Source organism: Malania oleifera, chromosome 9, assembly GCF_029873635.1.
Source record: "Malania oleifera isolate guangnan ecotype guangnan chromosome 9, ASM2987363v1, whole genome shotgun sequence".
Taxonomy (NCBI): domain Eukaryota; kingdom Viridiplantae; phylum Streptophyta; class Magnoliopsida; order Santalales; family Ximeniaceae; genus Malania; species Malania oleifera.
The window spans coordinates 14,398,459-14,425,756 of record NC_080425.1 but is presented as its reverse complement, the minus strand read 5'-3'; the positions used below and the strand labels follow the sequence as shown (position 1 = coordinate 14,425,756).

The 27,298-nt window shown below is 33.7% G+C and overlaps 1 protein-coding gene across 1 annotated transcript; it reads left to right on the top strand.

The window, feature by feature from the left end:
• The first annotated feature begins 15,200 nt into the window (after window positions 1-15,200).
• LOC131164500 (probable xyloglucan endotransglucosylase/hydrolase protein 30) lies at window positions 15,201-18,090 on the top strand. Its single transcript, XM_058121748.1, has 4 exons — window positions 15,201-15,545; window positions 15,635-15,735; window positions 16,094-16,302; window positions 17,320-18,090. Exons 1-4 carry the CDS (start codon window positions 15,335-15,337, stop codon window positions 17,843-17,845), a joined length of 1,047 nt encoding a protein of 348 aa, XP_057977731.1. The 5' UTR covers window positions 15,201-15,334; the 3' UTR covers window positions 17,846-18,090.
• The last annotated feature ends 9,208 nt before the right edge of the window (window positions 18,091-27,298 follow it).

Below are 27,298 nucleotides of genomic sequence, written 5' to 3'. Positions count from 1 at the left end.
CCTTTTTATTTTTAAGCTTCTAAGTACTGAGGCTTCAGGTCTTCTTCTTTACTGCTTGAAAATATTTGTTGAAGCTTTCTCTTGATATTCATAACTTGCTCTTTTGACATGATAAAAATGCACAGCTTGTTCTCTTGACGATACTTTAATCCATAGCTTCTTTCTCTTATGTTGAGATATATATTCCTGAAACAACATCACTCAACAAGCAAGTTATACCAGTGTCATTTTTTATTAGTAAAAAAAGATTGAAAAACCTCATTTGGCCAACAATTATCGCCTACGTTAAACCAAATCAACAGTATTACTCAACCTAGGGTTTGTTTATACAAAAATAAATCCAATCATTCACAATATAACATACACGTGCAGTAAATAAATTGTGAAAATGTAAAGAACACGCACGATATATTATCAGGATTCGGCCAACTGTGCCTACGTCCCCACCTCTAGCTCGCAAGCTCAAGAATTCCACTAATGCTCACTTAACGGGTGGAGCGGCACCTAATACAACCAGGTCAATTAGCATAGGGATGACCTCAACCCTTACAAATTCTCCTTGTGGGGTGGATAAGACCCTAACAATTCTCCTTGTGGGGTGGATTACCGCCCCCTCAAGCCACACCTGGAATACAACAGTATTTTTCTCAAATAACTGGTATAGTGATTATGCTTTCATAAAGCAGATATGTACCCAATACACACAGTATACTCAATCAATCACACATCAACAATATAGGTAAATGTAAGTTCAGTGATGTGAATATATGTGCAAATAACACTCAACAAGATATGATCACAATAATGTTCAAGAGTGTTCTAAACAAGTTGTATCTTTGAAACAAGTTAATATCAAATCTCAATATTCAATCAGAGTTTCAAAGATACTTAATCAAATATTCAAACTAACTCAAAATATTTCCCTTCAATATAATGAGCTTAAGAGTAGTTTAAAAAATATTATAGGTTATAGAAAATGTTTTTGCACAACAAAATCAAAGCTAAGAGAATCTTGCAATGATAATGCTATGATCCCTATGCTTATGAGTTTATCCCAACACAAGATTTATAATATTGAAATCTGTGGGATAAACTTAACTAAACTCCCCCAAAATCAATCAATAAAATAAGAACAATGGGAGTATTAGCAATACTTAATATACACTAGCATAACTAATATGCTCTCACAATATTAAAATGTATCAAGGGAATGAAAATATGAGAGTATTTGGGAAAAATGAGATTTTGAGATAGAGAAGATTTTTGCTAATGATTTTAGCTATTCTGATCTTAATTTGCAAATGAGCCTATATATATAGGTAGGGTAAATTATAACAGTTTGGGACTTGTTGGGAATTCTTAAAAAGTTTCAAATTGTTTAAACACAATTAACCCAACTTAACTCGTATTTACCTCAGTTGAAAAAATTTTAACCCGACATGTAACGACCTGCTTAGATATTCATATAATAAAAGAAGAATAAATAAAATAGTCAACCCGAACCAGTGGGTAGCGGGGACACCTGTCATACACAATGGAACCTAGGCAACAGTAAATGTAAACTACATTCATAAACCAATAATTACATAATACCAGAGTCTACTGTATTCCCAAAGATACTGTATTTACATATACAATCCCCAAAAAGATCAAGATAAACTTAGGATCTTATAACAAAAATCTCCTGATCCTAGATCAGAACTTACCTTTCTAGTAGGGAAGCTCAACTCACTCAGTGGCGGCACTGACCCGCTGGTCTCTCCAGGTTTTCTGAAATAATTTAAACTTGGGGTGAGACACCTCTCAGTAAGGGTAGATAATTAAAATCAACTATGTGGCAACATGAATATTTAATGTTGTAATACATCTACCATACATTTCATATACCGTAAAACATAAATCATAATAAGACTAGATAAACATATAATTTCATACTTCTAAGTAATCATACAAATCATGTATTATTTGATATAATCAATAATACTGAAAACTACCTAGGATGTATAGCTAACTGATGTCATGTATTACCCCCCATGACGGGTTGTGCAGCCCAAAAGCAGGACCCGACAATGGCTGGCCGACCACTGCCGAGTCAAAAATGTCTGTAAGTACGATGGGCCCGCCACACCCTGATCCTGACTGCCAGGTGGACTTCTACACTCTACACTGAAAGCCACATTGACTATCCATCTCCCACCCCCTCGTGGGGTGGTTAGCACCAATCTGATCGTAGATATCTGATCTATAAGTTACGGTACTGTGCTCCTGAAATTGAACTAAACTAACATCCGGGTTTTGATAACATATAGTATATAAACATATACTGTTTATCGCAAATCAAATAATAACATGTTCTGAATCTTACATTAACATAATAATTGTGGCCTCGCGCCGAAAACATGAATAAATAAGGCCTTGCGCCGAATATCTTGAGTAAATACGGCCTCGCGCCAAACATCAATTACGGCCTTGCGCCGAACATATCATTTATTCTGAAATCATAATTTACTGTGTTTATCATGTTATTCCCAAAAATATTTGTAAACATGCTTATTTTGCAAATTTAACTTGACATGGCATATAATATATATATATAAAATAATATTCACGCCACACAAATTGAATGAAATCATGTATTCCGTTCTGAAATCACATTTCTTGTACAATTGCAGCATTTTCCCTAACTTACATTTTATCAATTATACTCATATATAAACACATGCCTTCTGAAAATTATTCTACTATTAAATAATAGTAATTTCAATGAAAAATAACTGTTTTAATTTATCCTCTTACCTGACAACTGAAAAGCCCCTCTATAATACTGGTCTTACACCCGTAGGAAACCCTAAGTAGTACCTTGAAAATGATAATTCCTAGAACTAAACTTTAGTATGTATTCGAGTACATCAATTCCTTCAACTGTGGAAAGACCAAATTTCGAGTAAAAAAATTTACCTCAACTCAAGTATGAATTTCGACTAGCTTCCACCAACGATCCGCTCCAACAGATTTGGAGAGAACTTTCCCAGTAGTATCGTGGTGGCCTCGGATCATCGATCCAGCAACTAATGAGGCCGAAATCAAAGAGAGAGAGGAGGGGGAAACTGAAGGGAGGAGAGAGAGAGAGAGAGAGAGAGAGAGAGAGAGAGAGAGAGAGAGAGAGAGAGAGTTCTGCGCCAAAAATTCTGCTTAAAAATGAAGTTCGGGCTATTTATACACTGGCCTTCGTCGACGAGTCATATCACCTCATCGACAAGGTCAAGAAGGCTCCTCGTCGAAAGACTCTCCCCTTTGTCGACGAAATTCAGAGTTACCCAAAAACCCCTCTCGGTATCTTCTCGTTGATGAAACTCACCCTTGTCGATGAGACCCTATGTTATCCTCGTCGATGAATCCCCTGTATTCGTCGACAAGTCCTTAATCTAAATTCCTCGGTTATTACTCCCAATGTGCAATGTCGTCGACGAAGTCTGCTGCCTCCTTCTGTTTTTGTTTCCATTTCCCTTCCTCTTTACTATTTAAATACCATTATTATTCAGGTCATTACACGGCGAGGTTCGGGTGCCTGAACCGTGGTTCAGTTGCCCGAACAAACACAATAATAAAAGCCTTTAAAATCAGTTCGACAACTTGAGTTACAGTTCGGTGGCCCGAATCAAAGTCAGAAACATTTCTTCGTAAATTTGGGTGTCTGGTCATAGGTTCGGTAGCCCGAACTCGTGTGTTCGGTCGCCCGGGGCTCAATTTGAACTAAACAGCTCGGTAGCCCGAGTTGGTGGAATGTCCTTTTTAGGTGGTTTGGGCGCCTGAGAAGTTTTGAAGTCCTGGGGTTCAGTCACCCAAGTTCTCTCAAATTTCCCTATATTATTCAATTTTATTCATTTTTAACACTCCTCAATTTTGTATGATATATGTGCATGAGTGTTTGGAACCTAAGGTCTTACTAGGGTCTTTTCAAGGACCGTTTTGAGATAGTCTCAAAAATCCCGCGTCGGTTGACCGTCAATCTATGGCATTTCTGAGCTTACAAGTCTATATGCATGACATGCAAAGATTTTTGTAGACCATATCCCTAGTTATTATTACAGACCCATATTACATTAATTGACTTTACAATATGAAATAGAATCTTCAGGGTCTTCAGGCTTCACTTCAAGTTACCGCATGCTATTATATGAGTATTTGCCAATAAGAACTTGCACAAAAAATTGGTAACCATTAAATACCTAAGTATTTGTCATAATCAAAACAGGGTATGACCCATGAGATCAACAAAATGTTTGACTGAGAAGGAAATCCTTTTTTTAAGGCCAATATTTTTAAATGGGGTGAAAATGTTTGATCGAAAGGGAAATCTTTTTTATGACCAATATTTTTAAATGGGGTGAATATCTTTTAAGGCCAATATTTTTAAATGGGGTGAATATCTGAGCTGCATGCATGTCTATGTTTGTGCCTTACTGCTAAAACCGAATGCATAAAATTTGAAATGTCTTCTTTCATTAATATGCTTGTACAATCTTGTTTAAATTTAAGTTATGCATATTCTTAGGGGGAGCCTTTTTAGGCTAAACCCCATTTTTCTCTGGTGCGTTTGTCATCATCAAAAGAGGGGAGATTGTTGGCTTTTTGAATTCGATCCCTGTTTTGATGCTAACAAAGCACAAGTATCTCATGTGTGAGTCGAATTCTTAAATAGGTTTATATCTTCTATCGCACACATGAAAAGGGGAAGTGGAAGCCAAGACTGAACTTAAAGTGCATACAACTTGGTGTGTTCCACTACAAATTAAAGAGTAAGAGAAGAAGTCATATTTGATTTCACTTGTAATGCATTTGGTTTTTATATTTTGGATCTGTAATAATTATATGGTCTATACAAATTGAAAATTTTCTTATGAAAGGTTTAGATGTTTAAAAGAGAGTTTCGTTTTTTCCTTTTTAAAAAAAAAAAAAATTACGTATGTATCCTCCTATGAAGGTTATTTGAGAAGAACGGAAATAAAGTAAATAAAAGATAAATTTGGAATTTTGAAAAGGTGAGACCATTTTTTTTTTTTTTTTTCAGTACTAGATTCGAAATGCAAATGGCCACTACTATGGTGAGACCAAAACTTACTTCTGATCACCTTGAAGAAGTAAAGTTTACCTTTTATGATGAAAGATATCCATTATCCATCCTACCTTCATGCTTTATTTCAACAATTTTATCTTAAAGAATGATTCAGATTGGATGTAAGGCTTACTTAGGACATGTAATCAATAATAAGGTAAGTGGAGTTTAATAGAGTTTTCCTGTTGTGACCTTTTTGTCATTTTCCTAAAGATTTACCTAGTTTAATTGATAGATCTAGAGTGCATTATTTTAGTTGTTAAACATCCATTGGGCTATGCCAAGAACTATCATGATCATGCTTAATAGCTAGTATAGTTCAAAAACCACATGAAATTCTAGAAGAGTAAGGCTTTCAATTCCCTGCAATTGCTTTTCGGGAGGCATCGAGGGAAAGAAACGGAAGAATTTTTCAAGGCAAATTTTCATCTCCTTCTATAATTACTAGAAAGGTTTTAAATAAGTTATCCTTTTGTAGTCACTTATGCTCAAATTGTTGCACTTTAGATAGGAAGGAATTCTTATTTTTCTTCTCTACAACAAGTTATTGCAAGGAAATGATAAAGAACATTTCATTTCACTTTTGGTCATTTTTTTTAGAATAAGATCTAAGGAGAGTTTGATGACTAACATTTGGAGGCATGCAATACACACTATTAGAAAAAGTGGGCAACACTATTAAATAAATAATTAGATAATACTTTATTGGCAACATCAACAATAGTAGGTCTTATTTCAATACAAAATTTGTATGACACAAAAATATCAAAACTTCGGTGACAATGATAATTGTGGTGATGATAATAATATGTGATACGAAATATGATTGTTTAATTTCTCTTGCTTCTAGTACATATTAACATGTCATCTTTCTCAAGTTTTGAGTTTGCACAATTGATTATAGTGAGGACGATTGCCCATTTACTTAACAAAATTGTTTTTAAGACAATGTCAAAGCTTACAATGTTGTATAAACGAATTTCAATAGTAATTAAACAAAAAAAAAATTAAGTTCTTTTGATCCTAATATCAAAATTAAAATAAAAACAAAAGAGAAAAAGAAATTCAATTAAAGAGGAAATCTAATGTATGAAAATTTCACCCTTGTTTATTAATACTATAGTGTTATGTTTAAATCGATATTATAATAATGATAAAGGGAGTGTCTAAAGTGACGCAATAGTGGTTAGAGTCACCGAATTATCAATAATAATAATAATAAATTCTACGTATCACAAGAAATTTTCACAAATGATGTGCAATGATATGATTAATTTGTTGCAAGTTATTGACAATGCAAGAGTAAACTAACCCTAACAAATTAGGATCTCTACCTTACTTGTTAAAATTTCTTGTGATGAATAAAATATTTTTATAATACCTTATGATTATAAATTAATTGTTGCAAAAAAAAAAATGAATCTTATAAAATTAAAAAAAAAAAAAAAAACCTTATGTATGTAAACCTCAACTCCTATTGATTGCAGGTCTTAGATTCACCTCTACCTTATATACATCATAATCCCAAGTCAACAAAATGGTTTTCCCAATGTATGAAATTTCCACAATTAATGCCAATTCTCATTATTGAGAGTTTTATTGTGGGCTCACATGAGATTAAGAGTGTGTGGTTGGTTCAGTCAATTTGGTCAATTAACCGAATTAATAGAAATTTTTTTGGTTAATCTCACCCTATAACCAAATTGATCGAGTTGAGCTCTTTAATCGAGCCATAGCCAAGCAAACCGAATTGTCTGATAATTCATTTAATCGAATTTAATTGAATAAAATTAAAATTAATTATAGAAAAAAAAAATATGAATGTATAATTTGTATGCCAAAATGGGAATGGTCGAATGGGAAGGGAATCTGGGAATGGTCGAATGGAATATTGGAAGTTTGGAACCCTAGCCTAAAATTATTTAAAATTTGAGCAATTCAGTTAACCAAATTACATTTTCCCCATAATCAAGCCGAAAATCAAATATCAGAATTTACCCCATTTTGAAACCAAATTGAAACGATTGAATTCAGTCGATTAATTCGATTAAAACTGAATTATGTTCATCCCTACATGAGATATTGTTCGCTTTAATATCTACAATTAATTAGTGCCAATTATACATCGATCTCTCTTGTCACTATATGCATGTCCAGCACATGCTATGATTGCATTAGCACACGACATTAGTACTCCAATGCAATAATATTTTGAGTCATATATCAAATTATTTGAGTTAGGTGTCGTTTGTAACTTGAAAAATATTAAGATAAAAAATATATCAAGAAATCTATGTTTTCATGTTTAGTTATTGAAAAAAGTGAGAAAGAAAATAAAAAATTATACCTAATTCATGAACAAAATTTTGATTATACGCATAATTAATATTTAATTTTTAAATTTTTAATCATATTAAAATAAACTTTTATTTTTAATCAAACTTAATATTTTAAAAAAAAAACAACGAAAAATAAGTTTCCTTCTTATTTTACTTTCCTCTATCCAAGTACAATTCTCGATCCAAACGATGTAAGTGCAAAATAAAGTGAGCGGTCGAGTATGATATCGATTCAATGGTCCCTTAGCCCTTTGGTAAAATTTGGCCTGAACAAATAAACTTGGCTGTGTGCAGAGCAGCCCTGAGAATGAAAGTGGTTGGACCTTAAACCTGAAACAGAAAAATGGAAAGAAGATAGGCCCATTGACACTTTGGAATTCCTTTGCAATAGTGGAGTCCTGGTGAATGATATGATGGTATGTGCATTGAAAGCTCTTTTTCGAGGTTAAAAGAATGGCCTCCTACAAAATTAAAGGAACCTTTCTGCATGAGCATATGTATATGCGTGTGACTGTACAGTTAATTTGTGATTTGCTTTATGGGAATAGGCTAATATGTGAACATCAAAATTTATTGGGTTGGGTCTTAAACCATGCATTGCCAATTGCCAATTGCCAATTGCAAATTGTTAGGTTACTAAAATTATGATTACACTTTATGAGGGAAATTGACAAAATTGAAGGGCAAAAGCTAGTGGGGTTCTTAATCATCAACCAAAATTTTATCTTTTGACCTGAGCTTTTTATAAAAAAAATTAATTTTTAGGTTTTCTATGTGTTATATTTAGAAAGAGAGCTCAGGCGCAACAGTAAGGTTGTCGTATGACCTAAAGGTCACGGGTTTTAAGTGGGGGAAGAGTCTCTTACAAAAATATAAGATAAGGTTGTGTGCTATAGACCCATTATGGTCCGTTCCTTTCCCAGACCCCACATACACGGGAGCTTTGTGCACCGGACTGTCCTATGTATTGTTATATTTAAAATTTTAGACTAGAAAAACGTGTGCGGCGCTCAATTATTTTTTTAAATAAATAATTGCAATCCAATAGGTGAGACAACATATGGTTATATGAGGATTACAATACTAAAAAGCTTAAAATTTACTCTCTAAAATTTGGGATGAGGCATTTGTGTCAGAAGTTTTTTGTTTGAATATTATCCTTTTAAAAAAAAAAGGAGAGGACCCATATATGTTTAGCAGTTATGTACTCTGATTTTATATTTTAGGATCAATAAGCTTTTAATTTAGTCATGTATGCAAGTAAAATTGAGACTTTATATTTAAATTTGTTTAAAAAAATTTAATAGTTAAATTTCAAATAATATGATTTCAGTTTGAATTTTAATTTATAATTTGACTGTCACATTCATATATTCATTTGAAGAAATGTAATTAATGACTTCTTAAAGAGTTAGTGCCTATTACTCTTCATGTTTACAAATGAGATGCCTAACCCAAAATTAATTTTCCCTCCATCTCTTTTTCCTTTATAGTCAAATACATCATTTCTAGATGAATTCTAAATTCAAATCTCTAACTTTACTTGTTTCGCATATATCTAATGGTTTTGTCGTACCCTACTGGATTTAGATGCGTGAATTTTGGACCTTAGATTTGAATTTTAACAGATGTAAACAAATTTTAATACAATTTTATATTACATCTTATTCAAATCCAAAATAACCATAAATCCTAAAGTTATCCAAACATATCAGTATAAACTTCTAACAGATCAAAAAAAGTAATAATAACATTTTTAAATTTAAAAAGTCATAATATTAAAAAAATAACAAAAATCACGAGGCAAAGCATATTCTTTATGTCATATTCGAATCAAACGTACTTAACCTGTATTTGCGTTGTCTTATTCTTTTTAACTTTGTAAATCAAAGTAAATACAATTCAAGAAGTTGAGTTGAAATTTATTAAATGACATCATTTATCAAACTTTTTGTGACTCATCGGTGTGATGTGATATAAAATTTTTCATCTAAATAAATTACAATAAAAATATTCTATAAAAAAGTAAAAAATAAAAATTAAAAAGAAGTTGTGAAATCAAGAGAAAGATTTAGAGAGAGAGAGAGAGAGAGAGAGAGAGACAAATAGGATGTCATGAATAATGCGCCCTTTATTTCCGGACGCGGTTTTTATTTTCGGCCCAAAAGCGAAGAACCTTTCTCCTTTTACCGTTACACAAAACTGACCGCGGACCGTGTTTCCAACAATGCCCCTGGCCCTCGCAACAAATTGCGAAATGTACCCTCGCACGCCTCATGGTGGGCGGAAGCCTTTTTTCAAATGGACGATAATGCCCACCTAATGTGCTGCCTGTTTTACCAAACCCCTTGACTCTTCCTCTTCCCATTAGGCCGTTGGAATTGATAATTGGAGATTTCTCTTTCTAGGCGGTCCATTCAGCCCGCCTGGTCAACTTACGCAGCTTCTCTTTTACGATTCTTATCATTTTTTTATTGCCCAAAATACCCTCCCAATGACGTCACTTTTTTTAAGCAAAATTATTTTCCACCTAATTTTAAAGCATTACTATGCATGGACCAAGTCATCAATGTGGAGCCCATAATTTGACAGTGTCTCACATCTTATATTTTTAAATACCTTAGGAATAATACATCAGCACCATCCATTTAGTGAATTTTAACATATGCGCGTGGTAATTCAATTTTTATCATAACTAAAAACTTCCCTCTTTCATTCACGGGTATAATCCTAAAAACATTTTGGTTCTTGGTGAGATTTTTATTTTGAAAAATACAAGATTGAATTTTAGGGGCGGAGGGGGGGAGAGAGGACAAGGCAATGGAGTAGAAATCGCACAACGATGGATGTAGGATTTTATGAAGTGGAGAGACTCTTTTTAAGCCTGTTAATAGTTCGATAAAAATGATTTACATAATCAACAATAGTAGTTAGTACATTTCTATACTATGTCTCTTCTTGTCGTATTATAGTGTTCAAAATCAAGATTTTTGACATTGAAGTATCCAATAGTAATATTGAGACCCTCTAGGGGACCAAGCAGAGGCCCACAGGGCTAGACTTATCAACAAAAATTATAATATATATACAACTTGTTTGGAATTGAAAAATGTTGAGGAATGGAAAGAAAAGGAAAATAAGAAATATTTGATTTTTTCACATTTGGTTATCAAGGAAAGTGAGAAAAAAAATAAAAATATATATCTAATTAATGAACAAAATTTTAATTTTATGCATCTTCAACATTTAGTTTTTTTTTATTTTTAATTATATTGGGACAATTTTTCATTTTGAACAATATTTGGTATAAAGAAAAATAATATCGTGAAAAAAATGAGTTTCTTTTTATTTTTTATTTTTTTTTTCATTTTCTACAACAAAATTCTTGGTTCAAACTGGTTTAAATGTCTAGGAGTGGCAAAATGGGTTAACGGACCAAGTTAGGGCGGGTCATAAACGAGTCAGAGTTAAACGAGTTCAGCAACAAAAACCCAAACCCGTTTAATAAACAAGTCACTGATTTAAAAAATATAATTTATTTATTTTAAAATTTTTTTAAAATTTCAAAGAAAATGACGTATTTTTCTTGAAAAAAACACTCCTTCATTTTATTTTTAAACGTGTCATAAATGGGGCACCCGCTGAGTGACCTGACTCAAACCCGCCTAACCCGTTTAATAAACGGGTCGGGTCTAGGTTGACTCGTTTATAAACAGGTCAACTTGTATTAAACTCAAACCATATTTAAACAGGCAGGTCATAGATAACCCGTCAAGTTTCGACCTGTTTTGCCACCTCTAATAATGTCTTATGTGTTTTCACAATTTATACTAACATAAACGATGACCTAACTATTTTAGATTCGGTCATAAAATATTTTTATTAAAAATTATAACCTTAGCTTTTATGTATTAACTTATGAATAATAATTTTTTATATACAATCAATAATCATAATTATAATAACACTAATTTTTATTTTCACATGTTATACTCTAGGGAATTAATAGTTTATCTTTAGGAAATTATTAATTCAATGCCTAAAATTATACAATAAGAAATAATCTTAGATTATATATATTAATATATAAATCACAATAAGTAATCTTAATTATATTCATAACACTAATTTTTATTTTCACACATTTTTTCAATATTTTAGAACTCTAAATTTGGCAAATTATTAATTCAATACCTAAAATTAATAAAACATAAAAGTTCTTACATCCAAAAAAATGAATATATATATATATATATAAGAAATAAAATAAACCAAAATCAATAAAACATAAATTATATAAAAGCATAAAACATTATTGTTGACTTTGGTGTAATCCCAAGGGGGGATGAATTAGGTTTTAAAACATTTCGGCTAATTTAAACATTTATGTTTTATAATGCAAATATATATGCAAAATGATTAAACTATCGGCGTAGACATACACGTGTGCAACATATCTTATTTAAATTAAATGTGTGTATGCGAATAATTATACATAGCAGTGAATAAAGCAAACATACACATATGGAAATTAAAGTGCAGTAATTAAATGAGAGAGAGAGAGAGAGAGAGAGAGAGAGAGAGAGAGAGAGAGAGCGACATACGATATTTGTTATCTAGGTTTGGCCAAATCAGCCTATGTCCCCACCTTGGGCATATCCTCCAAGACTTACACTAACCTTGCTCACTTAAACGGGTGGAGCAGAAGTCTTTTACATCATCTCCTTACGGGGGAAGCAAAATTCTAGTTCAATTTTTGGGTTGAACCGAATCGGTCTCACTTACGGGGTTGAGACTCCCTAGTTCAATTTTCGAACTGAACAGAACCAGTCTCACTTACAGATTGAAACTCCCTAGTTCAATTTTGGGTTGAACCCAACCGATACATGAAAAATATTTTTGTACATATGAAAAAACTTCTAAATACAAGCATGAATGTACACCATTAAAGTTCAATACAAACACTCTAATATGATATGAAATATATGCTCAGTAGAATAAATGATGTTTATCTAAATAATTTGTACAAATAAAATACGTGGATATAAAAATGATTATTATGTTCTCCAAAAAAGATTTTTATAAATAAAAGTATTTGGAAAATCTAGAATTTAAGTTCAAGAAAATATTTGTGCAATAAATAATTTTCTCCCAAAAATATTTATCAAAGAAATAATCAGAGAGAAAACCTAAGCAATACTCTTAAAAAAAATTTTCAAAGATTAAGTGTCTAGTGATAGTATGTGCAAATAAAATGCCATAAATAAAATACTCTTCTCAAAAATGATTTTGAAATAAATGCATGAAAGATAGTTAGAGAGATTTGTATAAAAGATTTTTCCCTAAAAAATGAGTTAAATAATAAAAATTAGTTTTGGGGGAATTTTGATTAACAAAAGTTTAGAGAGAACTTGGAGTTAATCAAAGTTGCGGATCTGGAGTAATGAAGGGGTATTTATGGATTTTACGAAAAATTATGATCGTTTGGGATACGTTGGGTATTTTTAAAATTATTTAATTAAAAGTTAATTACATTTAAGCCCTTAAAAAATTCAGAACTCAAGAGGTTCGGCCGACTAGATTTGAGGTTCGGTTGATTATCTCACTAAATTCGGTCGAATATGACATTTTTGAATTATAAGTTCGATCGGCCGCCTTAGGGCGATTTTTAAAACCTCCGATGTTCAGTCAACCGAGCCATTTTTTTCCTTCAAGTTTGGTCGACTGGGGCATTGGAATTTCCCCACATGCCAATTCGGTCGACCAGGGCATTGGTGTTCATTTTAAGGACGATTGACCAAGTGGTCAAACTTTTGACCCTGTGGAGGTTCGGTCGACCGAACACACTAAACTTTTGCATTTAAGTCTGGATTTTTATTTAAAGTTACCCCTAATCACATAATTATAATTTCTGACGTCGGTCGACCAAGGGTGTCGTACGGTCATTTGGTTCCCTATAATCAATCTATACGGTCATTTAAAACATATCATGCAAGATGTATACATTATTACATACAAAAATAGAAAAATTAAATACATATACAACTGAAAACATGTCTTCTTTTTCTTCTTTTGCTTTTTCGTCTTCATGGAATGTGCCAAATAATGTATTCTTTGAGTTCCATCTACCTTCCATCTCAGACCTCTTATGTGTGTGGTAAATTATAACTTGTTCAACCACTAGAAACACGAACAAGTAACTTGTGATTTATCATTATCAAAACCAGGGATTGAATTCAAAAAGTTAACAATAATTATTATTAGAATCTAACTCCATTAATGTGAGAGCCTATTTCTATTACCAATATTTGAAAAGTATAAAAGAAAGGCAAATACTTTTCTATTAAATTATTGGTTATTGCAATTCACACATCACTTTTTTATATAAAAATATATAATATATTAGTAATTTTTTATTTAAAAGAATTTATAAATATAAAAAATCTATTAAGAAATGATTGATGGGAAAAAAGAAAAAAAATGTTAACGATATATATATTTTACATCTCACATAATGAAATGACAAATTTATTCTTTGTCTTTTTTCTTTTTCTTTTATCAAGTAAAAGTCAAAAAACACGATTGTTATGTTAATACATTAAAAAATAAAAGTGAATTACCAATTAAGGTGTCTTTCGAAGGATACACCTGCCTGGAAAAATCACAAAATTAATTTTTACATAATGTCAATAATTAAAGAAATCTCCTTCTGGAATTATAATGAAAATCGTTCACGTTTTTCTTCTATTATTAATAACATATTAAATAAAAATTTTATCTATTTATGATTTCGAACTTCATTAACAAAAAGTTAAAATTAAAAAAATAGTAAAGTACTAATATATTTTTAAAAAATATTAATAAAAATATATAGAATCTTTTTATTTTATTTTATACACAACACGATGAATGATTATCCCAAATAAACGGCCAACGTCACTTTTTTTTATATAAAAATATATAATATATTAGTAATATTTTATTTAATAGACGATTATTGAGTTACATGCAATCCTTTAAAAGTGAGATGCTATCAGTAATGATATGTTTTTATTCACATCTCACATAATAAAATGACAAATTTATCCCTCGCCTTTTTATTTTTCTCTTATCAAGTAAAAGTCAAAAAATACGATTGTTACGTTAACACATTAAAAAAATAAAAGTTAATTATCATGGTGTCGTTTGAAGGATACATCTGTATGGGAAAATCATAAAATTAATTTTTACATAATGTCAATAATTAAAAAAATCTCCTTATGGCATTACAAAGAAGATCGTTCACGTTTTTCTTCTATCGTTGATAACATATTAAATAACAATTTATCTAATTATGATTTTGAACTTCATTAATAAAAAGATAAGATTACAAAAATAGTAAAGCACTAATATCTTTTTAAAAAATATTAGTAAAAATATATATAAATTATTTTGTCTTTTTATTCAAAAAAAAAAAAAGGAAAAGTAAAAGACGGATACAACTTGTAAAAAATTCGCAATTGAGGAAATAAAAAATAGAGCAATGGCTGTCGCTTGGTGTGTACAATAAATGCGGAAGGCTTTTGAGCGTGGATCCTCTTAAACGACGTCAAATCCTGATCAGCAGCACCTACTCACTGTATACAACTATTACGATAATGCGCAGTGGCAGATCCGTAATAATGAGACAGAAGTAGGGGCGTTTTCGTACATAGGCACCCTGGGAGGCGCAGCAGCCAAATACCGAAAGGCGCCCTGCTTATTTTAGCATTGCGGTGCGCGCGAGTACGTATAAATAAATAATAAATATAAAGTTGCAGCGGGCGAGGAGAGAGAGAAACACAAAAAACCATTAAGAAGAAGAAGAAGAGGAAGAAGAGAAGGAAGAAAAAAAAAAAAAATGGAAGAACGTATACGTCTTTCTCTCTCTAAGAGCTTTACTCATTTCTCTCTCCTTCTGGTTTCTGTCTTCTTCTTCGCATCCTCCGCCTCGGCGTTCGACCTCAACACCCTTTCCTTTGACGAAGCCTACACACCTCTCTTCGGCGACGGAAACGTCGTCAAGTCCCCCGACGGCGAAGGCGTTAGCCTCCTCCTCGATCGCTTCACCGGTGCGCTACCTCTTTTACTTCTATGTTCACATACGCAATTGAATTGATTTAATTCGTCGATTTTAATTATTATGTTGTTTGTGGATCAGGGTCTGGATTCATTTCCTCCGATCTCTACAACCATGGATTCTTCAGTGCTAAAATAAAGCTTCCCGCGGAGTACTCCGCCGGCGTCGTCGTCGCGTTCTATGTATGTGACACCTTTCTCTTCTCTGTTGGATTCTGTTTTTTTTTTTTATGGAAAAAATTTTCCCGAGTGGAAAACTTTTCTGGGTTTGTTTTGTTTTTTGATTTTTTTTAAGAAAAAGAAAAGAAAAAAAAAATGGATATGGTTCAATCACACCATGGTTTGTTTTGTTTCTTTGATTTAAAAAAAAGAAAGGGTGTGGTTCAATCATGTCATGGGTCTGGATTAAGCGCCAGATCAGAGTTATCATTTTCTTCTGCTTGGGAAAATTTAGACGCGTATTCGAATTATTGCTGCTGTTATTGATATTGTGATTATGACGATGATGATGATGATGATTGGGAATGGGATTGGGATGCAGACATCAAACGGCGACGTATTTGAGAAGACGCACGACGAGCTGGACATAGAGTTCTTGGGGAACATAAGGGGGAAGCCATGGAGGTTTCAGACGAACGTGTACGGCAACGGGAGCACCAGCAGAGGGAGAGAGGAGAGGTACACTCTCTGGTTTGATCCCACCAAGGAATTCCACCGTTACAGCATTCTGTGGACCTCCACCAACATCATGTATGCTTTCTTTCTTTCTTTCCTTTCTTGTTCTAAATGATTATTACTATTCAACTCTCCCTTTCCTTCATCTTCTTCTTCTTCTTCTTCTTCGAATTATTATTATTGTTTTGTTTTTTAGCATTTTAATTAATTTGTTTCTGATCGATGATGCTAATTCTGGGTTTAGAAAATTATAGCTGGAATTGGCTAATTTCAATCCTTATAAAGTGGAATTCGTGCCCCACCCACTGGTTGACCTAGCGAGAGAGAGAGAGAGCGGGATTTTTGTTAACCCACGTGCCTTTCCCATGCATGGAATGTCTTTTTTTTTACCTTAAAAAATTATTCTGTACTCTAATAAGCCATAACTAGCACAATTCAATATTTTGCCAGAGGTTAATTTATGCACAAATCTCGTAACTGAGTGCTAATGAAACATTCATTGTCTCCTCCTAAGTCCTAACCTTTCAGTTTTTGTCATTTTAAATATCTTACCTTGCCTTGTATCTGTGTCTATTATTCATACCTAAAAAAAATTATTATCCCATTTGATTTTGAAGATCTTATGATATATGATTGTGGATCTGGTTACATAATTTTCATTACATTTATTTTAAAGTTCTTTTCTCCTTTTTTTGGCTAAGAAAATAGAAATAGTCTTTTCTTTTCTTTTTTTTTTTAATTTAATTTTTGTATTTCGCCTGAGATGATGAGATAGAGGCAATTAAAAAAAATGAGAAAAGTAGAGAAAAAAAAGTCAAAAGAAGCTCTTTGTTTTTTTAAAAAAATCAAAACAAAATCTTCTCCTCTTTCCAATCAAAAGGATTGATGAGTTAACTTGCCTTATAAGGAATTTATTCCCTTAACAAGATCACATTCACACTAAACCACCTTCAGAGAGTGATCATATTAATTTCATTATTATTAATAATATTATTATAGTGGTTTTTTTTTTCAAAAAAAAAATTGAATAATTAATAGTAATTATTACCGTTTAAAAAAAAATAATTATTCTTATTATGATTAAATGCACAGATTCTACGTGGACGAGGTTCCCATCAGAGAGGTGGTGCGCAGCGACGCGATGGGCAGCGACTACCCGTCGAAGCCCATGGCTCTGTACGCCACCATCTGGGACGCCTCCAACTGGGCCACCTCCGGCGGCAAGTACAAGGTCAACTACAAGTACGCCCCCTTCGTCGCCGAGTTCAAGGACCTCGCCCTCCAGGGCTGCCCTGCCGATCCCAACCCCATCCAACAACTTCCCGCCTTCGCCGTCTGCGCCGAGGAGGACGCCCGCCTCGAGGCCTCCTCCTACGCCGTCGTCACCCCCGAGCGCCGCCTCGCCATGCGCCACTTCCGCCAGAGGTACATGTACTACTCCTACTGCTACGACACCTTGCGCTACCCCGTCCCGCCGCCAGAGTGCGTCATCATCCCGTCGGAGAAGAGGCGGTTCAAGGACACCGGCAGGCTCAAGTTCGGCGGCACCCACCGCCACCACTCCCGTCGCCGGAGCAGGTCTCATGTTGCTACGTACGATGACCAGGCGGACATGTGATGCGTTGTGGGTTAAATATTGATTTTATGGTGCATGCATGTAAATTGGGATGCGTGGTCGGCCGGCGGCTGTCGGCGGTGGTAGCGGTTGCATTCACATGTCTATTTTTTCGTTTTTTTAAAGGAGGGAAATACATTGTGGGATAAAAAATATATATTGATCACTTGATCAGCGACCCTTTTATATTTTATTAATTTGTTAATTAATATACTTATATAACAATATAATTGGACATATTTGAAACATTTTTTCAGGTTTGAAGGGGACTTTGAATTTCTGAAATTAATTAATTAATCAAACCTGTGACCAGTTTGGCAATTTTGTGAATAAGTGACAATTCAAACAATACCTGTAATCCAACTGTTTACAATTTGCATGCTGAGTTATTTGTCAGTGCAAATAACTTCAAGGGGTACAATATATATATATATATATATATATATATATATATATATATATATATATATATATTCTTTTTTGAAACTATTATAATTTTGTTTTCTGCATTTTATGTTTAATTTGCCAAGTAAAAGAAATAGACCCTATGTTTAGAGGGGTTTTATATTTAGATTTTTATTGGATTTGGATAACATGCAACATAGAATTGTATTGTAGCTTATCTAAATATACTCAAATCCAAATCTAAGTCTTGAGCCGTTAGGTCAAGTGATAAAGGCAACTTGTGACTTTGGTGTCACGGGTTCGTTTCTCCCTTGAGACATTACTCTGGTGAATTACCAGAGATGCGTTAATGGGAAGACGAGTTTCACCCCCAGGGTTCGGTATTATACCATAGTACCAAAGTGGTGCGATGGTGGTTAGAGTTCTTGGGTTATCAGGGGAAAAAAAAAATCTGAGTTCTAAAATTTATTCTCTCAAACTTAGTAAAAATGCTTTTAGTTAGTGTTGGAATTAGTGTGATTCAGAGAGGGGGGGGGGGGAGGTGAGGTGAATTGGGTTTCAAAACATTTTGGCTATTTAAACTATGCGCCGATTTAGCACATATTATATCCTATTCAAAAGTACAAGTGTGTGTGTAAAATAATTTAAGTAGTTAAAACATGCACACACGTTTGGAGTATCTTATTCAAATTCTATAGGTGTATGCAAATAGTTATGACAGTAAATATGACTAGGCATACATGTGCGGAAAGTAAAGTGCAGAAATTTAAATAAGATGGAGACAGAGAAAGACGCAGAGATTTTTTAATGAGATTCGATCAAAACTACCTACGTCCCCACCTTGGACATACCTCTCAAAGGATTAGACTATCCTTATTCACTTAAACGGGCAGAGTAGAAGCCGTTGCAACCTCTCTTTATAGGGTGAAATAAACCCCGACTCAATTACTAGACTGAGCCTAACTGGTCTCCCTTACGGGGCAGAGACTCCCCAGTTCAATTTACGGGATGAACTCAACTGATAGAATAAAAATAATTTTTGTACATATTAAAATAATTTTAGATACAATCATGGATGTACACATTAAAAACTCAAATACATGCACTCTAATATGATGTGAGTTAAGTTCAGTCAAGTAAGAGTGTTTTTTTTTTTTTTTTAAACAATTTTTGCACACAAAAATTCATATGATTTTTTATTTCAAAAGATGAAATATGCAATAAGTGTTTTCAAAGATCTGAATGTGATAAAAATGTTCTCTAATAAAAATCTTGCAATAAAATGTTTGGAGAAGTTAAAAGTTAAGCTCAAAAATGTTTGTGCAATGAAAATACTGTTTGAGCATTTGAATCTTACAGTATAAGTGTAACTGTAGTGACCCGAAGAATAATACCTTTTTAATAATAAGAGGGAGAGAAAATAGATACAAAAACGGAAGGAGGCCGTAAACTTCGTCGACGACATTGCATTTTGGAGATAATATTAAATAATCAAAATTTCAGAATTTTGCTAGGCTTCGTCGACGAACATAGGGTCTCGTCGACGAAGGTCTTCAGAATTTCGTCAACGAACACAGGGCTTCGTCGACGAGAAAATACTGAGAGAGGGTCTAGGGCGGTTTGAATTTCGTCAACGAATACAGGGCTTCGTCGACAAAATTACTAAAGATTTGTCGAAAAATCTGGCAGTATAAAAGGCGGGAAACCGGGATATTTTTCATTTCTCTCACCGCTCTCTCTCTCCTCTCTCTCTCCTACGACTCTCTCTCCCTTCTCTCTTCATTTCCGGCCCCATTAGTCGTCGGATCGACGATCCGAAGCTACCACGATGCTCCTGGTGGAGTTCTCTGCACATCTACCAAAGCGGATCGTCGGGAAATCAATGTTGGAAATCATCCCAAATTCGGGGTAAGGTCTTTTAGTCTTCTTTTGGCCTTGTGGCAGTTAGAGAAAATGTTATAGGCGAAAAAATACTGATGTTTAGTTTTGGCAAATATTGGTTTCAGGGTGTTTTGTAGGAGGCCCTGCAGGTATCAGGTTAGAATACAGTATGAGCTTTTCAGAGTTAAGGTAAGGGAAATATGTTATGTTAAGAAATTTCTAAATATTATACAGTTTATTTATTTACGAAAATTATGTATTTTAGTATGGTGTGACTTGTGAAACGTATATGTGGTATGGGGATATGTTTTATAAATCTAGTTTCATGATTTTATGAATTTCAGTATTATGACTATACGAATTTTAGTATCATGATTTTATGGATTTCAGTAGCATGATTTTACGATATTTCAGTACCATGATTATACAAATTCCAGTATTACGAATATGCAGTTCCACGTTATGATTATTCAGACTTCAGTACGTGATGCAGCATCATGATTAATTTAGTACTCGAAATCATGGTAAACCAGTTAGTTATGTATAGAAATATATTATATGATATCAGACCTTGTTGAACTTGCAGCTATAGAGCACGGTACCGTTGCTATAGATACTATGTTACTTTATGAGTGCAACCACCTATTCAGATATACATGGTACGGTCAACCACCTAGGCCCTTGAAGAGGTTAGGCTCCCCATCCAGATATGGGTTGAGGTGGGCAGGTCGACTGACGGAGTTCAGTGATTTATTCCTGGTTAGCCAGCCAGGGTAAATCCAGCCTACGGGCCGCACAACCTTATCATGAGGGGCATGTCATGACACAGATAGCCACAGGGAACAATTTCTGTTATTATTACTTACGTATTGATTTACAGAAACAGGGATCCTATTATATACACTAGAAGTATTTTGAATTATAACCATAATACTAATATGTTAAGCAATAGGGCAAAGGGGTGGTGTGTTTTATTACTTGTACTGTACTTCTGTACTCCGTTATTCAAGTTTATATGAAACAGATTTCATGAGATGTAGTAGCTCATTTGCCACACACTAGTAATAACATATTTTCCCTTACTGAGCGTTGGCTCATTCCAGTGTTGAAATATTTTTCAGGTGATCCAGGTAGGCGAGCAAACCAAGCTCGCAAATAGAAGGGCTTCAGTAGTGCCCTGACAGAGAGTGAGTATCATTTTTGGGAGCATTTTTGTATTGCCCTAGCTAGTTGAGGGCATTTTTGGGGATACAGTTATGTTGTATATATTGCAAAACATTTCAGAACTCTGGTATTGTATGTAATGGTTTAGGTTTTGCTTATATGATTATGCTTCTCGCTGCTTAGGATAATGTTATGGTATCAGAGTATGATAATTATTACAGTATAAAAAAAATTAATTTATTAAGCAGGTCGTTACAGTAACATCCTCAAAATTCTTATCATTTTTTCTTATAATAATAAATTATTCCAATACCCGCATGTAATGGGCATCCCTATGCAGCAGAAAAACATAAATCACATAACCACATATACATGTATATACAATACCAGAATTTAGTATTTTCAACCATAGCTACATAATACATCTTTCTCTCCAGTGTCAACTACCCAAAAACACAAAACCCTACACAAAACTTACCCTCTGAACCAGGGTAATCAATATACTCTCTATTCGCGCGCCTGATCTGCCCACCCAACTGTCTTACCTGAAAAATGGTAATGTAATGGGGTGAGTCGACGCTCAGTAAGTGGAAATATGCTATTACTAGTATGTGATGACCAAGTTATAAAATTATAATAATAATATTTAAAAACTGTATAATCTGGAAATTCTGTACAACACATGTATAATAACTTAAAACATTTGTATCATTTGAACTTTCTATGATTCATAGTGCTACATCATATTATATACAATAAAAGCTGTAAAGTTGTATACATATACATAACTGTGTTCTTTTCGTGAGACTTTGTATGTCATGATTTGACCCCTCATGACAGGGTTGTGCGGCCCGTAGGCAGGACTTAACTTGGTCGGCCCTCCAGGTAAGTCATTATACTCTATACTACTCCAGACCGGCCAAACTGCATACACTCCTAAGCTCGGGATTGGCTGCTAGCTCATCAAACAGGCCCCTCAACCCAGCGAATTGGGGAGCTACATACTCTCCAAACACGGCTGACGGTACCCACACACTATCTAAGATATGTGGTTGCACTCTATCTATATTTAGCAATGGTACCGTGCTCTGAATTCTATATCTATATTGTGTCTGTCTGTAATCTTTCCACAGGGATCTGATACTATATATATACATACTATACTCTTTATACTGTTTTCATTATATTTCCAAAATAACCATAACACCATATTACGGTACTGTAAATACTGTAATATCTGTAGCATCTTGATGCTATAACTGTGTAATCTGTCTGTACTTTCTTTTTATATAATCTGTTTGTACTTTTTTTTTCTGTAAAATCTAAATGTTATGGCATTTAGGAAAACATAACTCTCTTTATATACACTGTATATATTGTTCTAAATAATTATTTGTATACTAATATAAAAATAACTGTCTATGTAATCATTTGAAATAAACTGTATAAGTATATGCAAATTATGTCTGTATAAAATCTACAATTACCTCACTATATCTACATAACTTGAAATACTGAAAAACTACATAAAATTCCATATCAATATCATATACTCAGGCCACACATGCTTTAAAAATTCATATCCTGTATAATATCTAGTATACATGCATATATATATATATATATATATATGTATAAAATTTTTGATAACATAAATAAATCTCCTAGCATAGCATATTTCCTTTACCTTATCTCTAAAAAGCCCCTATTGTACTCTAACCCGATACTCGTAGGGCTCTCCACTTAACATCTTGAAAACCACATCCCCCAGAATAAAACATCAGTATTTCTTTGTGTATTGTATTTTTTATAACTTAGGGAAAGACAAATACTGAATAAAATGTCTTACCCTGAGATTTGGACAAAATCCAAACCAACTTTTCCAATGATCAGCTCTAGCAGACTTACAGAGAACTTCGCTAAGAGCGTCGTCCTAGCCTCAGATTTTCGATTCGGTGAGAAACAGGCCCGAAATCAAAGAGAGAAGGAGGGAGGTACGTAAAGAGAGAGAGAGAGAGAGAGAGAGAGAGAGAGAGAGAGAGAGAGAGAGAGAGAGAGAGAGAGAGAGAAAGGGATTTCCTACGCTGAAATTTCATAAAAATTCAGGTTTTAGCTATTTAAAGGGCTGGATTCGTCGAGGAAACACATCACCTCATCGACGAGTCCTTCAATAATTTCATCGACGAACTTCCTCCCTCATCGATGAATTTCAAACTATCCTAAACCCCTCTCGGTATTTTCTCGTCGACGAGGTCCTTTCATGCGCTCGTCGACGAACTACCTGTGTTCGTCGACGAGGCCCTTTTTAATACTTCCAAGTTATTCCATCCAAAATGCAATGTCGTCGACAAAGCCTGCTGCCTCCTTCCGTTTCTGTTTCCATTTTCCTCTCTCTTTAATATTTAAATATCAGTATTTTTTGGGTCGTTACAATAAGTGCAAAGATTCAAAGGCTACGAAGAGTTTTTCCACAAATATTTATCAAAGAAACAATGTGGGAAGAACTCTAAACCTACTCTCAAAAATAATTTTCAAACTAAAATTTCAAGAGAGTAACTGACTTAGAAAAATGAAATGCCCAAACAAGATAAAATGCTCTCCTTCAAAAGATTTTCAAAGATTGATAAAGAGAGTTTAGGAGAGTATAAAATTTACCCCATAAAGATTTTTGCAATGAAAAAGTAGTTAGGGGAACTTTGGTTAACAAGAGATTAAAAATATTTGAGAAAAAATTATTTACTAATCAAAGTTGCTAATCTAAGGTTATGAAGGGGTATTTATAGATTTTCAGAAAAATATAACCATTGGAGACACGCTCGCTATTGACCTGATTGGTCATATCTCTTTTTGATAATGACAAATACACTTAGTACTGATGTTTGCACTAATGCTTGCATGCATGTTCACTCTACACGTGAAATGGAACAGAATGCTATATCATGATGGCGTATGGTGATCACACAGAAGATTGAAGATTATTGTTCCTTATTTGTAATTGTATTTTTTATATTCTTCATTCTGGGATTGTAATTAATTATGGACTGTATCACAATATGAACTCTAATAATTTGCATCATGCATGATAGGAAAAATATGCTCAAAATGACCTTAGATGGACCTTAGGTTCCCACACTAAGTGTACAAAACCCCAATATAGTTATCATATTATCAGGGGAAATTTTAAAGCAAAGAAAAGGATCTTAAGTTAAAATATAAAGGAATTCGGGTGACCAAACTGGCAAGTTAAAATTGCCTCGAGCGATCGAACTGTTGACCAATCAAAATGTTGACGTGGGTTCGGGCGACTGAACTTAAAAGGACCGTAGCGTCCTTAGTCAACCGAACCAGTACTATGTACTTTTCCATTGTCCCTGAGTGCTCGAACCTACAGTTTATTTTACCCTCAGGCGACCGAATATGTGAGTTCAGTAAATTGAACTTAAGACCGGGAAACCAAACCTCGGACATAATGGAAATCGCTGTTGGTTAGCAAATCGAAACTATGCTCGGGCACTCGAACTTCAAAATTTGCTTTTCCTATTGTTTTTGTTCAGGCAACCGAACCTTAGGTCAATCACCCGAAACTCTCGGGTTGTTTTTATTTTTACCTCGGTAATGTGGGTTTAAACAGGGTTAAAATCCTTAAACTCATTTAAACTTTTTTAATAATTCCCTATGAGTCCCCAACGGTCATAAAATTGGCCAAGTCTATATATAGGGTTTCATTTGCAAAGATTAAAAGTGATTAGCAAATTCAATTAGCCAAAAATCCTCTAAAATCTCAAGTGCTTATTTTTCCTATACTAAGCCTATACACTCTCCATTTTGCTATTCCTTTGATAGATCAAGTCTCTAAGAGTGTTCTTGAGTAATTTTAGTAGCTAAGACTCTTCATACTCTATATTGATTGATTATTTTTTAGAGAGTTCTTGCTTGGGTTTTTTGCTCGATTTAAATAATAAATCTTTGAGTGGGAATACCCTTGTAGCTAGTGAGTCTTAGCATCTTCGTTGCAAGACTCATCAAGCTTGTGTGATTTTGATTTGCAAAATATTTTTTCACAAGCTTATTTTTTTCAAATATCTCTTGAGCTATTACTTTGTGAAAAATCTTGTTTGAGATATTTTGAATATATTTGTTGAAATACTTTGAAACTTGTGCTGATTGATTTACTTTGATTATTTGTTTCAAAGTTTGCTTGGAAATACACCCTAGATCATTAACTGTAGATTTATATTAGATTGAGTGTTTAACACAATATTAAGCACTGAACATATTTACTATCATCTATGATTGCATTATTAACTGGACTGTATTGTGGTACATATCTGCTTATTGAGAAGCATATTTCTGTGTACATAAATTTTTATATCAGTTGTATTCCAGGCGTGGCCCTGAAGAGGGAGATTAGCTCTGTTGAATAGTCCCAGATTGGCTTAGAACCAATAAAAAAGTTAGGTTCACCATCCTGGTAAGGTGTAGGTTGAACTTAGCAACGTTAATTGACCTGGTTGTAATCGGTGCCACCCCACCCATAAAGTGAGCCTTGTAGTGGAATCCTTGTGCTGGTGAGCCAAGGTGGAGACGTAGGCACTTTGGCCGAACCTCGCTAACATATCGCGTGTGTAATTTACATTTCTGCAAATTTATTTATTGCACGTGTATGTTTTATTTATGATTGCATAGACAAACCCTATGTTGTGTATTACAGTTGCTAGATTGGTTGATTTGGGAATAAATTTTTAAATCTCCAATTCACCCCCCCTTTTGGAATTGCACCAAAGCTAACAATTGGTATCAGAGCCCTGTTACTTAGACTTAAAAGTTAGTTAGTAAAAAAATCATGATGACTCGTGTTGGTGAATCCCTTTCGTGTGAGGGAAGGTTAGTTACGAACCCTCCAGTATTTTGTGGTGAAAATTTTGCTGTATGGAAATTTAGGATGACCATATTTGTTAAAGCCTTAAATTGGGGGTTCTGGAGAGTTATTGATCAGGGAGATAATATACTAGTTAAAGTCATTGATTGTGTTTATGTTCCTAAATCTAAATTTGAGCTGAATGATAATGATAGGAACTTAGTGCAAATAAATTTTGATGCCTTAAACGCCTTGTTGCATACTTTAGATTCTAATGTTCTTTGTGAAGTTATGGTATGTAATAGTGCTAAGGAGATATAGGAGGAACTTGCAAGGAGATATGGAGCAACTACACAGGAAAAGGCGATCACTCCTTGTGACTCAAGCTCTACAGATCTTGAAGGAGGTAAACAGTGCTACATAACTCTAACCAACGATATGGTAAACCCGTCTCCTCCTACATTATTAGATAATCTTGGTAATGATTCATGTGATGATTTGAATGATGCGTCTGATACTAAATCATGTGATAGTTTTGATAGTGAAAGCATGCCTACTTATGAAGAACTACAAATTGAATATGTTAGAATTCATAAGTCACTTGTTAAAACTAATGAGAGATATATTGCTTTGAAAAACAAGTATGAGGCATGTGTAAAAGAATGCGAGTCAAAAGTTCTTGTTGAAAGGGAAAATGGTTTAAAAATCAAACAATTAGTAAACAAGAATGAGAAGTTAGAGAAAGAGTTGAATGCAGTAGGATCTCAAACATCGAGTAATAATAATAAAGATCTTCTCATTGCAGAACTTGAATATAAAGCAAACAACATAACTAAAGAATTTATTAAATTACAAAATGTTTGCAAAGGTCTTAAGAACTTAAAAATGCAAGAGTTAGAAAATAAAGTAGAAGACCAAACTAAGATCATTTACACATTCACTAGAGGCAGCGAAAACTTTAATAAGTTGTTAGGATCACAAAAGATAACCATAGATAGGGAAGGTACAGGATATAATGGAGTTAGAAATAAAAAGAAGAAAAATCTGTATGTGGGGTACTTTGTGAGAGAGTCCAATCATTATGCTAGTACCTCCTCCGGTCCTTATATCCATACCTACTATGCATTATGCAAGAAGAAGGGGCACAC

Coding starts and splice junctions, on each gene's coding strand:
- LOC131164500 (XM_058121748.1), top strand. CDS start 15,335: ATGGAAGAACGTATACGTCTTTCTCTCTCTAAGAGCTTTACTCATTTC. Junction 15,736..16,093: donor GCGTCGTCGTCGCGTTCTAT/GTATGTGACACC, acceptor ATTGGGATGCAG/ACATCAAACGGCGACGTATT. Junction 16,303..17,319: donor TGGACCTCCACCAACATCAT/GTATGCTTTCTT, acceptor TTAAATGCACAG/ATTCTACGTGGACGAGGTTC.